The sequence below is a fragment of the Struthio camelus genome, chromosome 21, assembly GCF_040807025.1.
Source record: "Struthio camelus isolate bStrCam1 chromosome 21, bStrCam1.hap1, whole genome shotgun sequence".
NCBI lineage: Eukaryota > Metazoa > Chordata > Aves > Struthioniformes > Struthionidae > Struthio > Struthio camelus.
Genome location: NC_090962.1, coordinates 13,285,362 through 13,303,295, shown reverse-complemented (window position 1 = coordinate 13,303,295; position 17,934 = coordinate 13,285,362). Strand labels below are relative to the sequence as shown.

At 51.0% G+C, this 17,934-nt stretch overlaps 1 protein-coding gene across 4 annotated transcripts in view; it reads left to right on the top strand.

Annotated features, from left to right (window-relative positions):
• The first annotated feature begins 16,006 nt into the window (after positions 1-16,006).
• The window catches only part of PAX7 (paired box 7), a 113,443-nt gene continuing 111,515 nt past the window's right edge, over positions 16,007-17,934 (top strand). The window contains exon 1 of one of the 4 annotated variants that reach the window (XM_068916152.1): positions 16,007-16,246. In XM_068916152.1, the coding sequence (XP_068772253.1) occupies positions 16,162-16,246 (85 nt within the window). In that variant the 5' untranslated portion in view covers positions 16,007-16,161. The remainder of the gene's footprint in view (positions 16,247-17,934) is intronic. The other 3 variants (XM_068916153.1, XM_068916150.1, XM_068916151.1) reach the window with 3 other exon arrangements.

Genomic DNA, 17,934 nt, shown 5'->3' with positions numbered 1-17,934 from the left:
GCCACCCCGAAGAACCTCTATTAGGGCTCGATTCACAGTGATGTTTGGCCCGTGAAAGGCTGCCACACTCCAGACTGCATCAAGACAAACCAGAGGCAGGAGGAAAGGTTGAACCCCTTTGGAGAAAGGTCTCCAGAAAGAACACGCTGAAAGCGTCGGAAAAAACGGAGTGTTGAGTTCCTTCCTTCCTTCCCAGTTTTCCCCCAGGTCTCCAGGCTGCAAGAATCCCACACGGCCAAAGCGTGGGAGGAAATCTGCTTCTCGTGGGACTCCCAGGCAGCTCAGCTATGCCGTGGGCTCTAACCACATGCCAAACCTGACCCAAACAGGCTATCACCAGGCCAAGACATCAGCAAAACTGAATTGCTTCAGGACAACTTCTTGTTCACTGCTACTAATTTACTGCGGTAACTTCACCTTAGCAGACAATGCCAGCAACCTATACTTCCCACCCACGCATTCCTGCGGGGAAAGATGATCCCTTGACCCAGATCGCTGCCATGCCACATCTGCAAAGCCTCGCCCCTCGCTTAGGTAGCCGGGAGGAGGAGGAGGATGGTCGGGGGAGAGACAGAGGAGGGACTGGGCCAGGCGGGCTCCATCCAGCCCTTCGGAGGTGGAGGAGGTCCAGCTGCCAGGGGAGCACCCCAAGCAGCAGGGCAAGGCTCCCTGCGGCACCCGGGGCTGAGCTGCCTCCCCGAAACTTCCCAGCCGAGGCCACGGGGTGGCAGCAGGCATCTGCTGATGGAGAGCTGGAGCCTTCAGCCCTGCGCTGAAGACCCCCCCCTTCTCCTCCCCAGCCCCCTGAGATCATGGCCAGCAACAGTAGAGGAGCCGAGCCGGGGTATTCCTCATGCAAAAAGCAGAAGCAAAGCCTTGAGCAAAGAGCAAGGGGGCTCGAAGGATGAGAACTGCATCGACTTGAGCAGTGGAGACTGCAGAAAAGCATCTCTACAGATCAGCCAGTGGTAGTCAGTGACCATTGCAAAGAGGAAAAATACGTCCTCTTCATGGAGGTACAGCTCTCAGACACTGAAAGAAATCAGTGCTAAGAGTTCAATGCATCCAGCACCCTGAACGCAAGTTTCCAGGCACTGGCTCGGAAAAGAAACACCAACTAGGCAAGAGCTTCATCTTATCAGCGAAGCTCCAGCACGCTTAAGCACTCATGTAGTTACCGGTATAAGGACACAAGAGCTCTGCTAAGCAAGAAACTGCAGAGGCGAGACACCAAATCAGCAGTAGTTTCACAACCTTCAGGCAAATCCAAGCGAAATTCCCCTCTGCAAACAAGAGGAAACGCTGCTCAGCCTCACAGATAAGCATCCCTTTGCATTTGGGGATGCACAAACAGATCAGTTCTAATCCCAGCACGATTGTGGGCATGTTTTGCTTCCTTCTGCCCTAGGCACAGCTGAGCAGGGTCTAGGTTCCCATTGCAGGATGAGGTAGGAGTGCAAGTGAGCTCTGTGGGACAGCACCTTCTCCATCACATCACTTCAGTTGCTGTTGCACCTGAACTCCAGCTGGGCATCTTATTTTCTGACTCCACCTTAGACCTTGACTGGTCTAAGACCTGGACTGACATTTAGGCTGTGCAGTGCTAACAGCCCATCACACCCAATCCTAACTTGTTACCTGAAGAGCCATACGTGGCACTACAGCAAGGCAGCCAAAGCTGCTGCCCACCAAGCAAGCAGCACAGCGTCCATCCAGCCTCTGGTGGTTGTCGCCACACCTCGGTCATGTCAAATGTAATACAGCCATCCTTCTGCTGCTCCAAAAGCTAGAAAAGCCACCTTATCTACAGCCACTGAGCAAATTGGAGCTGGAGCAGAGCCTTGCAGAGCTCCTAAAACCAATCCACGCTGAAGGGCGGTAAGCGCACGAAGGCAGCAGGCAGGGCAGGAGGCCCCACCTCCACTCCCCACGTTGCCTTTTGGACTCTGTCTGCTGCCTCAAGCAACATCGAGCTCCTGATTTGCCCAAGTGCTTCCCCACATGCTAAGTTCAGGACACCTTACTTCAAAGACACTGACACATATCACTCGTGCCATTAAGGTCAGGGAGATTTGCTGGTCTGGAGCCCCATCTGCAGTACAAGTCTGGCAACCTGCCCTTGCATCGGGCTCTGAGGGCTGACCTTAAGAGCAGAAGCATCAAGGAACCTCTTAAAACACCCCTCCATCCTTGATCAAGGGCTATGCAGCCACCTGCTACCACCCAAGGGGCACAACTCTCCAACCACTTATCTTCCCCACTGTATGAGCTCCAGATGCATGGCAGGATTTGACTCCTCGGGTTGCAATACTGAGCAGGGCAAGAAAGGACAGAGGGTTGCAGAGCTGGGGCCCGTGATGTCAGACAGCACAGACCAACCAGCAAGGGACTTGCTTTGGGAAGGTAGGTGGCCATAAGCCAAAGCAGCAGGGGGTTGGCTCGGGGCAGCCAGGTGCACAGCACAGGCGATGGAGGGCTGAAGAGGAGGTCAAATCAGGGGGGAGGAACCAGCAAATTTTGCTCCAGGCCCCACGCTGCTCAGAAACATCGTCCTGTTTTGCCTCCTCCCCCTGCCCCCAGCCTTGGCTCTGGCAGTAGGGTTGGGACACCGGCATTCAACCCACTGCCAATCCGCCCCTCGCACGCACGTCTCGGTGGGCTCGCCTGGTCCCTGCCCGCTCAAGGCTGCGAAAGGCAGCAGAGAGCCTGCTGCTTGCTACAATGCTGCGTTTGTTGCACAACAGAGACCTTTAAACATCAAGGCAACATGACATTTTGGAAAGGAGAGATCTTAATAAGGCGCCTGAGCTTAATCACTCCGCTGCTGTCAGAAACGCGCTATAATTTATCACCAAAAGCAATCAGAGGGACAACACGGTGCAACTCCATTGAAGTCGACGAAACCGTATGCCCAGGCTCTACTTCCATTCTTATTCACACGGCATCCCCTAGAGTTTTTATTCGCAATTTATTTTCCTTTGCGCCCTCAAACTGCTAGTTATCACAATGTCTTTTGGCGTAGCTGGCTGGGAGACGACTGCTGTTAAGGAAAAGCAGCATTGCAGAGACTCCCACACCAAAATCAACTTGTCTGAGGAATTCACACAACCCCAAGCAGCTGTTGGGGTGCAGGACTAGTGCTGGTCACACCAGAGTGCCGCACACCTTTGCTTATCCTCAGGGACTGCTTCGGGATTACAGTATTGTACAAATACTTCAGTTTTGGAGGTTTTTTTTTTTTTTTTTTTTTGCCATTTGACCTGAGAGGTCTTGTCACGTTTAGGAAAGCATCTCTTTCCAGGAAGGCGGAGTGAATTAAGCCTGCATTTAAGGAGACTTTTCTGAACTTATTTCTAAGGCCCATCTTGGAGAAAAACCAAATTAAATCCTTTGCCTGCAGAAAGTCAGCTTGTGACTGCCATGGAGCAAAGCCACCTGCTAACAACCGATGATATTTTCTAAATTTACAGCCCAATAAAAATTAAGTGATGGACAGAGAGCTGCTTTCTTCATGCCCTGCTGCCCACAAAGCACTGTTCCAGTGCGGTTCTCTCCCAGGTAAATACTCACACGCTTGCTCCCTTGCTTACTCAACTGCTTCAAGCATGACTTAAGCCCTACTGAATTTTGGGAGACGCTGGCGATTCCTGATGGAGCCAGGACCGAGGCAGCACAGGGTGAGCACGGAGCTTGCGGCAGAGGTATCCAGGGTCTGTGCAAGGTCCTTTGCTGATTTTGGCTCGGCCGGCCCTGCCAGGCACGCTGCTCTCCGCACACAGGTCTAGACCCCGTCCACCAGCAGAGCAGCTTCGGACTAACACGTTAGACTCGACTTCTGCACCACAAGAGCACTCTTCCCTCTCAAGGAAGGCATTCGGATACCTGCCGCTGGTCCTCGATACCCAGTATTTCTCCCTTTCCACCCAGGGAGCACGTTTTAGAGCTCTTCGTTGCTCAAAAGGAGATGATTCGAGCATCACCCTCTGCAAGGGGGAGGGAACATGCTTTGCCTCCATCCAGGCGGCAACGTAGGAGAGGGATGCAGCGAGGCGCTGGGTGCGTCTGGACCACCTGCAGACCAGCAGCAAGGTCAGCCCAAAGACACCCTAAAGCACCCAGGGCTTAGGCTATAGCTTGACATTACACTGCCTCTCCCCTTGGGCACCTCCATTGGGGACAGGTCTCCAGGGCCTGCGCCATCAGGACTACGGCACAACAGTTCAGCGGGTCTCAGGGGCAGAAAGACTTGGTCGACCTGAGGCTTTTGGCTCCCTAGGAGCAGAGCCAGGAAAGCGCAGGACCGACAAGCCCGATTTTAACTTTACATAGTTAGCAACCTGCCGGTGCCTCTCACCCCCTCCTCTGAGGTTTTCCACCCTTTAGAAGTTAATTCCCCAGTAACTTTATTTTAGAGCAATTTCCAGCAGCCGTTATGCCCGCCGCGCTCGGTGATGAGCATGCGGCTCATCTACTATCTGGCGCTGCACAGCCTGGGAGATAGCTCAGCCTCTCCCCGGAATAGCAGGGGCGATGTCAGGCAAGTGGGTCCAGGGATTATGATAAGGGAACGGGTCATTTTATATGCCGAGCGTACTCGCTAACTTTCCTGCTTTTGCTGGGGGGTTGTGCAGGCTATTTTCCATGCTGCTCTATCTCCTATCAATGGGAAGCATTCAAGTAGAGCCTGCACGTCAGAGCAAAGAGACCCTTCTTTTACAGATAGGGCATCATCCAAAGGTAATATTACTGTGGGCTTAAAAAAATGATGCAAGTAATGTAGCTTCAAAAATCTAATCAACAGCAGAAAAGTTGTCCTGAAGCTGGAAAGATTTTAGTTTTAAGGGACAAAGTGGGGGCGGGGGCGATGCAATTTGATTTTCATTATTTCAGGAGTATCAGTCCTTTTAGGGACTTGTTAATTTGTTTTTCCTAACACCAAGGAGGAACTTGTGAACATTCAATATCTGCTTTTAGGAGAAGGCCCCAGCCCTGCTTTCCATTACGCTGGGCATAAATCCAGCCGTAGCAACTGCACTCAACGGGTTATTTTGGATTTTGGCCAATATAATTCAGATCAAAATCTCATGTCATGTTTGTGTTATGGGGGCCCAATCCTGCAAAGTGCTGTGCACCACCACTGCCCAAGAAGCAGGTAGTGGCACACACTGTTCTCTACTGGCCCGACCCTTCTCCCCGTGCTGTCGGGGACAACTCCCATCAGCTTTAGCGGCACCAAAAACAGGAGGCCGCTGTGCAAAGGTTTAAATGCATGGAAAGAAAAGCGAAAACAACTTGCAGTGAGGGGCTTTCACCAGTTTCTCCCCTATGGCAAATATTAAAGCAACACAATTGATTACAGTAAGAACAGGAAGAGAAATTAGCAGGAAAGAGGAAAATTTCTCCCCTGCTCTCTAATGAAAATTCAGGAAATGAGAATTGACTCTTGGAAAAATAAAAAAAAGATACCCTTCTTGTTTACTGGGTCTGTCAGCAGATTTTTTTTTTCTGCTTTACGGTGCATTAGTAACTCGATTGTCTTTCATCTCAGAGCCCTGAACTGGTCTCAAGTAAAAGAATTTATGGTTAAAAGTCAGCACCAAATTAAAGCGAGCTCCCAGAGCTGCGCACCAAGGGGCTCCTCCGACCCAAAGCGGAGTCTTTCTTAATATTAAATTTACTATAACATTTTCTCTCTTGCAGTTTCCAGAGAAGTCTTCAGACTTAAGCTGACATCCCTGGAAAGGCCGGCTGGATCCAGCCCTGGGCTCCCGAAGCCAAGGCACCCGGTCCCCCTGCAAATCCCCCACCGCTGCCCAAATCCGGGTCCTGGCTGCGGCACGAGGCAGGCGACAACTCAAATTTGGGGTCCCGGGAAGCTCCCTTTGACTCCTGGCCTCCAGCAAGTGGTTCAGATGTGGATCGCACAGGGTTTTCTCATTAGATTTCGGTGACAGCTGATTGTAATTTTAATATCTGTTTAATTATTCTTCTGCCAAGCCAAGCAGCAATGATTATTGCATGAGATTAAGTACTATAAGGCTGAGACGCGTGCAAATTTCTTTCTATGTTTCAGAAGACTTATCTGCTTCAGACAAAAAAAATTATGCATTCCTTAGACCAGAATTTTTTTCTTTAATGCTTTGTCTTGCTGTGAACTGGTGTAATCACTATTATAGGATGAGGAAAAAAAGGCTAAAATATATATATATATATATAAAATTTTAAATGGAAGACAAAACACCACTGAGTCATGTTAGGAAGGCAAACAGCCTCATCTCAAATTTAGCAAGCTGCGGATGAGAAAGCATTTTACAGAAGCAGGCAGCACCACAGGGGAAAGAGCAGCACAGGAAGAAAATAACCCCTCGTCCCAGGCGCTTTTGGGTGCGGCCAGGGACAGAGAGGGTTTTCGGGCTCCACATCCACCTCAGAGCATTATTGCAGTGAAACACAGCTGCTAGATGTCGCGACTTTCTTCCTTCTGAGCGACGACTGCCCGAGCATCACGGCAGTCGGGATACCCTAGGCGGGTATCACCCCCCGGCATCGGCGGGTTACAAAACGGACCTGCATAAGGGCCAGAGGCAACGTGCACGGCACAAATACCTGCAGCATCATCTACAAAAATAGCTCAGCTTTGTTTCGAGTCGTAACCATGCCGAGAGGAGCGGGGTGGAGAGCTGTGCCCTGGCAGGGGGCGGAGAGCCCTTAACTTGCTGGCTAATAAAACATTTTTCTCCCTATTGTGGCAGCCTGCTCCCCCCTCCTGACCTTTTCCATTTGGGGTAATTAGAAGCTACCTGGTGGGAATGAAAGCAGGGGGATTGCAGGTTTGCTCAGTGGGATTTAACCTTTTCTTGCCCTGTGCTTATTGCTTGCTTCTTCCTCAGCTCGGGAAGCACCCAAGAGTCAAACCGGCTTCCTCAGAAGTCATGCTTAGTCTCCCCTGAATTACACCATGGGAAGGGCAGAATCGCAGCTCTGGGTGCCCAGGAACAGACCCCAAGGCGACTAGCTAACCTCACACGTGGCCAGGAGAGGCAAAACCCACAGAGAAACGCGCACAAGCATCACCAAAATTAAAAAAAAAAACTGCAGAGGGAAGCAGTGAACCCCTCTCCCAGCTGCCCAGGCAGCTTCCCAGACAGGTTTTACCAGTGCAGAGATGAGCAGGGAAAGACTCCAGCACTTGGGAGAAGTCATCCCAAGGCCAGCAGCACATTCAGCCCTCTCCCAACACCAGCCACATGCCAAGGGAGCAGGGTGAAGACTAGCACAAGGCTGAGACTTGCAAAACTCAGGATGCTTTCTTGTATCAGATGTTACATACTTCAGGAAAGACCACCACCATAGAGCTTACAGGTGGGAAAACACAGCAGTAACAGAAATACTCCTGGTAACAGAAGTACTCCCCTGTTTTTACTGAAAGGTCCCATCAGAATCAAATAAAGAGGAAGTGGGGAGCCTGTAGCAAAAGCAAGAATTAAACCTGCTGCTCTAGAGCTAAGTCCAGGTCCTTCAACCAAATGGGCACCCTCCCCTCAATGCAAGGCCAGGCTGCACACTCCAGCTCCTCTGGACTAAACTGTATTTTGCAATAGCAGCTTGTGTTTACTCCAGTACAGCTTGTTTGAAGCTCAGGGATTCTTGACTGCAAAAGGGACATAAAAAAACATTCAGACAGCTCAGCCTGTTCCTGCTGCTGCACCTCTGCCTGGGCTGCTGAGGGTCAGGGGCACCTTCTCCCAGGCTCCCAACCAACTCAGGACTCTGAGAGGTGACAGAGCCCTCCCAGCCTGTCCAAACCCACCTATAGATATCTAGCTTTACATACTCCTACCAGAAGGGGATGCCTCCTCACCTCAGTAGCTTGACTGTCCCTGCTCCCCTCCCCAGAAGCCCCTGGGAACAGAAAACAGCAATAAGCAACCAAGCAAAGAGAAAGAATCAAAACCAATAAAAAAAAACTTCCTTTACTTTTCTGAAAGAAAAATTAATATTTTCAGCTGCCTTGATAAATACAGCTTAGGCATATATTTTATTTTAAGTTCAGAGATATAAGCAGAAAAAAGAAAAAGACTTTCTACTTTTAGAAAAACAAAAAATATATTTATTTTCTTCACACCTACCTTGAGCTTGTAGAAAACAGTCTAGAAAGAAGCAAAGCTTTCCAGGATTCACAAGGCACAAATAAGTGCTTTTCCTTCTTTACGTGCACCCACTTAACCTTTAATTATTCTCAGAAATCAGTTCAAGAGTTACCCCAACCATTTACTGAGAGCCACCTTCAGCTACACACACACTCTTTGCAATCCCCAGAACAACCAGGCTAAGCCCTGGTCCCTCCCCAATTAGGCCCACAAGTAATTACAAACTCAGCTCACCTGAAACTGTGCTGGGCCCCTGCTATATGACTGGGTTAGGAAAGAGTCACCAGCTCTATGAAAGGCAGCAGTTGCTCAGTGTCTGCTTTTCAATGCTTGGACACCATCCTGGTCTTCAGGCCTGGGTATGTACCTGGTTTTGTGACTTTAATCATTAGAACAAAGCATTTTTTTTGTGTTGCTTCCTGCAGCCTGATCCTGAAATGCATCAGCTACAGCTCAAATGTGGAAGTCTGTTGTGGGGGTGCTGGCTTTAGATGCTACAGTAAAATTTTGGAATCTTTTAGACCTGTTTGCTTTTATTCCACTGTTGCAGTAATATTGCCTAAATGTGATGTTACAGCTGGTAGCAAAGGGGCTCTGTTATATATATAATATAGCATATTATGTTGTGCCTGGAAAGTCTTACCTGGCTTGAAATGGGCATGTAGATCTTGGGGGTCTGTTGAAAGCCTTGAAAGTGGCTGTAAGATCTGGCTGCTGAGTAAATTTGAATTAAGGGCTTCTAGAAGCTGTTCTCTAGTGGTCAGTCTGATTTATAGCATTAAAGCTACAGCAGCAACAAACCTAGGGGAAAATGTGATATCTGGTAAGGACTGGGCTGGCCTGTGCAAGTTTTATGTTGTTGCTACTGCCTTAGTTAATTAAAACATCAATGGAAATGAACAGTTTGTGCTGTGTTTTTGTAAGCTGTAGCAAACGTGGTATGAAGATACATAACTGTGGGATCCTCTATGGCTGTGCCACATAAAAAAGGAAGTCCCTTACTCTGCTCCCAGCTGTCCTGGACCATTGTACGAGTCCTAGCTGCTCTGCTCTTGAGGAAAAAGCTTTTATTAGAAAGGACAGCTTCTCTTGGCAGGGTTAGAGAAGCTTTCTTAGCCTCTCACTGACCTCAGCATTAATTATATTGAGGTGCTTTGCTTAGGACAGGGGCCTTGACAGTGGGCCTGGCATCCCTGAAATCCTTATGCTTGTTCAGTGGAGTCTTGTTTTCAAGCACATTAGCATTTATTTTGCTTTCCTTCCTAGAAATCCTGGGCTCTGTGATTGTCTCACAGCCCTCAAACTGTTTTGGGGCTGGATTGTCGGCTCACTGCACATGGGGGTCAGTGAAATAGGTAAGCTGGGTCTGCAGTGGGTGTTGCTGGCTAACCTGATGCAAGCCAGCCTGAGAGCTGGCTCACAGCCTTGCCCATCAGGGCCCTGTGGCCAAGCTGCAAACTGCAGCAGAAAATGGAAAGCTTCTAATATCCATCTCTGCCTTATGTACAGTGGTGGTGAATAGTGCTGTGGCTTCAAATCCGAGTCTTTTCAGGGCACAGGTGAGCTGGAAACTGTAAGGGAGAGAGAGAAGAGGAGGAAGAAGCCTTTGCAAATGTACTTTTTGATCTGCCTTAACAACCACTATAGAGAATTAAATGGAATTCATTTCTGTGATGAAGGAATTAATGGCAATATGGAGAATCAGGTTCAGGTAGGAGACTTGAATCCAAAGAAGGGAATAAAGCCTTGAAATTCAAATAGAAAAAAAAATTATTATATAAGCATAAAGGGAACCTATTTTACACCTGTAAGACTAAATGTATAAATAGTAGCCAACTGCTCCCTCCGGGAAGAAGGGATTGTGCTCTTAATTCACCTAGACAAATGGGCAGCTTGGCTCCATCTGGTTCCTTGTGCTTCAGCGAAGGCCAAAGCCCGTGTGTGCTCCTGCCGCTGCCCCTGTGCGCTCGCTCTGCGTGCTCCTACCAGGAGTTTTGCTGCCTCTGGCATCAGGCTGTGCGGTGGGGTGGAGCCCAGCCTGGTGCGCTGCTTTGCCTGGCTTTCACCTGGGGATCAGCAAGGGCTTCACGAGGGTCACGGTTCCCCCCTCGTCTGTGGCACGAACTGAATCCCAGCTGTGATGGATGCAGATGGTAGCAACGTCAACAGCCATCTATGCGTTGAGAGTAGCTGGACTGCTGCATGTAAGCATCTGCGTTTACTACTTTTCCACCAGCATAAGGAAAAAAGACTGATATTTTTATGGGGCTGAGAATTATCTTGTTGTGGTTTTTGGCTCTGAGTGGGATTTATCTGAGATCAGGTAGGGAAGGGTTATGAGCCTCTTCCAGAAAATCAAGGTTTTTGGATGTATATCCAGTACAGAAGCGTCTTGACTTATTTGAGGGTGTGTGCTCTGCTCCCTCCTGAAAATTTCTCTTTAACATATTTGAAGTTGAGCACCTCAAAAATAAATGGTTCCTAAACTTGTGATTCCCAGGTGGACTAGGCTGCCCCTTGCTCCAAGGCTGTCCTTGCCTTGTCCTGCCCAGCCTCTATGTTGTCCTCTGGGGGCTAGCTGTGTCTCCTGCTGCCTCCTTAGGCAACCTGTTCCCTTGAAATACGCAACTTGCTGAACTCCAGGACTTTTTTTTTTTTGGGGGGGGGGAAGGGGGTTTGTTTGCCTCCTCATTCTGCTCCAGGAGTAGCTCTCATGTTATGGTCCTTCCTGTATGGTCGGCCCTATTTAATGTGCTTTTGGTGAGGCCATAACACTGAACAAACCAAAGGCATGGAAGAAAGTGTTTGTCCTGGCCTGAAAAACCATGTGAAATGGGAAGTGAGACTACAAGTGTGAGTACAGGAATCCTGTTGTACATGGGGTAAACCCAATTAGTCTGTGCACCCTGACAAAAGTAGAGCTGAGCCTTTTAGCAAGGAGTAGTTAATCTTCTTTAGAAAAAAACTAAGCAGGGACTACCAGTGGAATAGAAGTTGCTGTGGTACTGTTGAATATCTCTAAAGCCACTTATAGGTTCAAAGAATGAGCAAGGCCCTTGCCAGTCTTATTATTTTGATTTGTTTAATGAAAATACTTTGCTCATTCCATAGATGTTATGCTTTGATAAGGTAATTGTTCAAGGGTGCAGCTTACATCCTATTAATACTGCACTCTGGGCGAATTAAACCTGACCCAGTGGAGAGGCAAATGCAAGGAGCGCTGAGGAATCCAGCCCGGTGGTGTTGTGACACTCTGCCTTTTGTCTGGCATCCTGATGGGCAGTGGAGTTGAAGGAGTTTTATCCTTGGGTTTGTGTCTTGCTCTCCCTTGAGAAAGTCCCTGGGAAAAACTAAATGAGTTCCCGTTCCACGCAAATGAGCAGCTTTGCTAACAGGGTTCCCTTGCAGAGCTGCAGGGTTGCTTATCATGCGTTTGCACTGGTGCAGGAGCGCTCTGCATTCAAAAAAGAAGCAAAGTTTCTTTTAGAAAGAGAACTGTTTCTCTACCAAGACTTTCTCCCCACTTTGGGGCTTTAAAAGAACCTGAGGTCTGATTGCACGGGACTTCTTTCCTCTTCAGCAATTAAGAGCATCCCTTGCAAATAAACAGAGCCTTGTTTCCCTGAGAAAGCAGGGGAGGCGGAGGAAGTAGGAGAATTACAGGCCGGCACTGCGCTCTCCATGCAAACGAAGAAGGTCACGCTCTGAAGCTGTGTGGTGGCCCAAACAGACCCTCAGTCCTGCAGCTTCCTTCCCCTAACCTGCCTTCTCCTCTTCTAACCCACCTGTGACAAAAAACATCCTCGCAGTGCATGCAGTTCATCTGGCTGTAGATGACCACCTGTGTTGCCCGAGGTCCTTAGTACCTGTGGGCACTTGGGGCTCTTCCGGACACTTGTGTAGGACACCTCAGGAGAGGGGACTTCTGAGCAGGTCACAAGCCACAGGAGACTCGAGTGAGAGTTGGGTCAGGCACCAAATATCCCCACCACCCTCTTCATTTGGCAGCTTCTGGGCTTTAATGCAAACAATTTTTATTACGTGTAGTATATGTATATCTTAACTTGGCTTCTCTGGTCCTGGCAATGAGCTCTTTAATAGCCCTCTGCTTTTTTTCCTCCAGCTCTGAATCACGTTTTTAAATAAGCAGCCCGCTTTCCTGAGCTTGCCTTGTTGAGCTCTGCTGCAAATATTCCTTCTCTCCTTTCTGGTTTTCTGAGAAAACAAACACTTCAGACTGAATGTGTTACTCTGCCTTTCACGATTTTTCAATGGTCATTTTAAAAAATGCGGAAGTCGCTCAGAAATATTTTTTTAAATCCCCGGTTTTCAAGGTGGATTTATCACCCTTTAAAGAGAGATTTATTGGATAATCGCTTAAAAAAATAATGCTTATTACTCCAGGATCTCAAATGGAAAACCTTCCCACATTAGTAATCTTCTTGTAATTGCAGAAGGTAGTAACTTTTCATTAAATAATTCATCCCCAGGCATTTCTTCGTATCGTACTTCGGGGGGGGGGGGGGGGGGACGGGGGGGACGGGGGCATCGTGATCAAATTCTTCAGGTTTTACTCGTTAGAGATACGAGGCACAACGGACTTATCTTCCGAAGAGAAGATTTTTCGTTTCTATGCTCTTCTAGATCGGCATTACTCTAGAAATTGTGTGACACTCCGAAAAAAATTAGTACGACTTTCTTTTGAGGGGAATCATAATTAATAATCTGCCTGTAAGATGCGCGCAGAATAAGCGCTTGGGTTGGGTTTCCCTTGCCTTTGGCACAATGCTCCTGCCTCAGTGATTTTTCCGGGCAGGCTTAGCTAACCTGTGTGCGCCTTTCTGAAGAGAAGAATTTAATAAACAGACCTGTTTCCTAGCCTGACAGTGGCAGCGGCGTGTTCGCCCCTTCCGACCAGGCGACATCTAACACCTCGCACTTGCACAGCTCCTTCCTCCAGCCGCGGAAGGCGGCTGATGCAGGCGACGGCTGTTGGGGGCGATGCGCTTAAAAAAAAAGCCGAGCCTGTTCCCTTCTGCTTATGAGTTGTCTTTCAGTGCTGATTTACAAGCCATTTCTCCAAAGGGAATGGTGATATACGGCATTTATCAACCAGAAACATACCTTAGGAAACCATGGAGATGTGCGGAGGGAAGGGAAAGCGAGGAATTCTGCCCTGCTCCTTTAAGCAGTTACTTGCTTCTTTCCTGATTGATGCTTGTTTTAATCTATTGCTCGCTGCTCCCAGGAGAGAAAAGAAGGGGGTCTCTTTTGTGAACCTGGGTACTGGAGCAGAGCACCGGGCCGAAAATAAAATAAAAAAAGAAAAAGGGGGATTGCCCCCTTGCTCGGCTCTCTGCTTGGGCGCGCAGGTAACGCCCGCAGCCCCGAGATCTGCATGTGAAATCGCCATTTCACCCCTGCACACTCCTTAATTGTTGGCAAAATGATTTGCGAAATTGCTTTGCAGCGGGAGTGCGGGCTGCCTCGCCGCCCCGGCCCCCTGCCCTCCGCGCCCCTCGTCCCACCGGATTCAAGGGCTGCTGGAAACGCCGACGCGGCAGCCCCTCGCCCGGCGCCTGCCCGCCCCTGCCGCCGTTTGGGAGCCGGCTTTAGCCAAAAACCTTGGGCAGCCCCGGGGGAATTAGCGGCGGGGGGCGGTATAACTGGGGCGCCCCGCTCCGCGACGGAGCCGCCGGCGGCGGGAGCAAGCCAAGTTTCTTGCTTGAAGTGTCACATCTTCGCCGATTTTTTTTTTCCCCCGGTCAGGGCGAAGAAAACCACCCCGGCGCTGGATGCGGGGCTGGCACCCCCCGGCAAGGCCGGGCCGGGCCGGCGCGCACCCTGCGCGGGGCAGCGCGCACCCTGCGCGGGCCGGCGCGCACCGCGGCCGCCGCTTGCGCACTGCTCCGGGGTATCGCTGCTGCCCCGGGTGCTGGGGGGGAGAGCAAGAAACGTTTAATTTTCCAACTTTATTCCCGGGCTCTTCCCCCATGCAAGCCCAATGAAAGGCAACTAATTGAATTACTGCCGCGCTGGAGGAATGCGGCTAATAAGGGTCTTGGAGTCGCCCCGACCTGGTCCCTTTCAGCCCCGTTTCCTCAGCGCCGCCCGTTATTTTTCTGCCTAAAACTTCAGGAATTGGCGCTTTGGGGGCGGGGGGGAAGAGATCGTCTTTATTTTCGTTTGCCGTAGCCCAAAACTCAGCGCTGCGCCGAGATTAGGAGACTTTGGGAGCAACTTGACACCTCGGCAAGAATTTGTCGGTGTTGATTTTTTTTCCCCCTCCCTTCTTTGTTTTTGGGGGGCGAGGTGGAGGGGCGGGAATGCGCTAAAACCAAAGGAGCTGCTGCCGCTCCGAGCGGCGAGGCGGGCGGAGGCTTTGCCCGGCGAGGTGGCTGCGGAGGGGAGGAAGAGGAGCGAGCGATGAAGATGCGGCCGTGCTCTCAGGGCTTTTACTTGGCAGCATTTGCTTTAAAAGATGATGTGGGAAGGGTTGGGGAGGAAGGGGTTCTGGGGATGCCCTTGGAGGGAAGCGGGTTTAGGGACAGCATCTTTGGATGCAGCCGGGTCAGAAACGTCCTTCGCCTTTTCCTTCCCCCCCACCCCCGGGAGGGTCGGAGGCGGGGGGAAGAGGCGAAGTTTCCAGCGGTTTGCGCCGAAAAGTCCTTTTACAGCTGCGAACAAAAGGGTTCGCGAGCCCTGGCGTCATGCCCCGCTGCGAGGAGGATTCCTGCCCCGCTCCCACCTTCGGGGCAAACAGCGGCGATTTTGTGGAGCCCGGCCCGGGTCAGCGGGGCCCGGGCCGCCGCGGCACCTGGGCGGTGCGAGCGAGCGGGCAGCCCGCGGGAGAGCCGCGCTCTGCGGGGCGGCCCCGGCGTGGGAGCGGGGAGGGAGGGGGGCCGGGATGCTCCTCTTTAATTACCCCAGTGATAACGATGAGGGAGGCGCGCAGGGAGCTACCTGGGGCTGGGTTAATCCGAGCGCGGCTGCCCCCCCCACCCCGGGTGCGGGCTGCAAAGCAGAGGCAAGGGGCGAGGGCTGAGCGCGGCCGGCTAGAGAAGGGTAGCTGATTTTGGGAGCGGGACCCCGCACGGATGCTCCGGACCGCCAGCGCTCGGTTTTCCTAGGCGAATAAACCACTTTCCTAAAGTTTCTCCTCTCTCCCTTTACCCCTACCCCCCACTAATATATTTATTTTTAAAAAGTGGGGGGGGGACCCCCCAGCTTTCCGTCAAAACAAGGCCAAGCCTAGTAATGAATAATAATAAAAAAAAACATAGATTTGCCTGTGCGTGGGGAAGCTGCTGTCTCTTATTGGTCCCTCGGCCCCATCGTGGTACCCCCTTCCCTGTTCATGAATAAAAGAAAGAAGCCGGAGCCTATCACAGCGCACTTGGGGCTCGCTCTTCCTACCCACGGCGCCCAAGTTAGGCGCTTTAACAACTTCCAAACCCTCCATCTGCATCATCCCCCCTCCCACCCTCCCCTCCAACAACCGTCCCCTGAGCGATCACCACAACAGGCACCGACCAAAAAAAAAAAGGCCAAAAAAATAAAAAGGCAACAACAAAATAAGAAAGAAGGGGGAAACAGCTGCCCCCCCCCCCCATCCGTAAGCCCAGCCCAGCACTGAGGCAACTTTGGATGTGTCTGCTTCTCCGAGCAGTCTACGCGTTACATTCCTCCGGAGCGCCCGCTCAGGCCAGTTGTGACATAGCCCTAAAACTTTAAGGAGAATTTCTGGTGGGTGACTCCCCCCCACACCCCTTCCTCCCCCCCCCCGACTCCCCCCCCTTTTTTTTTCCTTTTTTTTTTTTCGGAGCAAAGATTTCTCCCTTGTTTTGCAGCCGCGGGCTGGAAAGGAGAGAGAGAAAGAGAGCGAGCGCCCTTCGCCGCGGAGGAGCGGGCGGGCGAGCGAGAGGCGCCTCCGCAGCGCGGCCGGCTCGCCCGGGCCCGGCGCTGCCCCGCTCCGCACCGGCTCCGCGCCGCTCCGCGCCGCCCTCCAGCCATGGCAGCTTTACCCGGCACCGTGCCGCGGATGATGCGCCCGGCGCCGGGGCAGAACTACCCGCGCACAGGATTCCCCCTGGAAGGTAGGTGTGGGGGAACCGGCTTTCCTTTCGGAGAGCACCGCTTTAATTCAGCGCCTCTTATTAAATAACGCGGAGAAAGGGAGGTTTGGGATGGGGGGGGGGGGAGGAGAGCCGGGCTGGGCTGCTCTAGGCGCGGCCAGGGCCAGGTTTGAAGGGAAACTTTAAATCCTCGGGGCTCCTGACTTGGGCGTCCAACTTCTGGCTGATATTTCGCTCCCTTCCCACGCTGTTGCCTTCCCGAGGCAGCTGTAACCGCTCTGCGCGCTGCTGAGGTCGCACCCGGTTGGGCTTTTCTTCCTTTATCTTTTTTTTTTTTTTTCTTCCCCCTCCTAAATTTCCCCGACCCAGCCCCAAAGATGAGGGGGAAAACCCTCCAAACTTATTGTTTCCGACTTTCCCGAGGAAGAAGCGGCAGCGCCTGCTCTCCGTGGGAGCAGATGCGCGCCCGTCCAGCCAAGCCCGGGGCCGGCCGCAGGCAGCCAAGGTGTCCTTGGTCAGGGACGGCGAGGGGATGGAGGGGGGCAGCCCCGCGCCTCTTGCCCTACCATCAGGGCCTTTTTTTTTAGCTCCAGAAGGCCCCTGTGAAGCTGTCACCTCGTTAAGTGTCATGCCCACCTCGCAGCGCTGCGGCATTAACTTCTCGAGTCATCTGCTTTCCCCATTGTGTGCGCGCATCCCCGGCACCGGGGTTATTATTTCTGCCCAGGCTGCTGTCTGCGCAGAAAAAAAAAAAAAAAGAGACAAAATTAGAGTAGGGCCCCTCTCCTCGCATTTATTAAACACGAGAATTTCATGCAGACCGTGATCAAGTGGCTAAACTCAAACCTGTGGAAAACCACGCAGGCTGCAAAACATACAAGCTAGGGGGATTTGCTGAAGTGCTTTTCTGTAGCAAATGAAGTAAAACAGACGGCAAGGGAAAGGATCAAAGGATTACAACAATATTTGCACAACATGACTGGGAATAATGAAAAGAGAGAGCGGCCGGTGATTTTAGTACCTCTTGAATGTAAAATTGGCCACTCGAGTGTTATCTGTCGATAATGATATATCCAGGGAGTGCTGGCCAAGTGACTTTGAATTAGTAGTGCATGATTCTTATTAAATCGCGAGGCAATTTCTGGAATCGACTTTTCTTTGTATAGAGAAAATCAACCCCTCGCCTTAGCTGTCCCTTGCCCCCTCCAGCCTTTCTGCAAATTATGCAGCTGAGTTTTTCCCCCCTCCTTTCTTCTTCTTTTTTTTTTTTTAATTTTGAGTCTGTGAAATCGTATTAATCTGCAAGATCTACATTGCGAGATATTAAACAAATTGGGGAGGCGAGCTGGGGATTAGAGAGCCGGTGGCCCCCGCTGCGGCAGGGACCCTCCGCGCAGCGCAAGGAGCTGGGGCCGCGCTGCTGCATCCCCGGGCGGGCTGCGCCCGTCGCGCCTTCCCCCGAGCTCCAAAAATAAAAAGAACAATACCCAAACAAACGAAAAAAACGTCAAGGGTATTTAAAGAGGTTATTTCCAAAAGTTGGTTGGAAAATAAAAATCCACCTCGCCTGGCCCTGCCCGTAATTTGGAGCTAGCGCTGGAGCGCGCTTCGAAACTTTTTTATGCTTTGCAATGCAGTTTTAAATCTTGCCGTGTTTCAGAGGTCAGCTATGATTTAAAACGTGGGTATGAAATGCCCAGGGGGAAGGG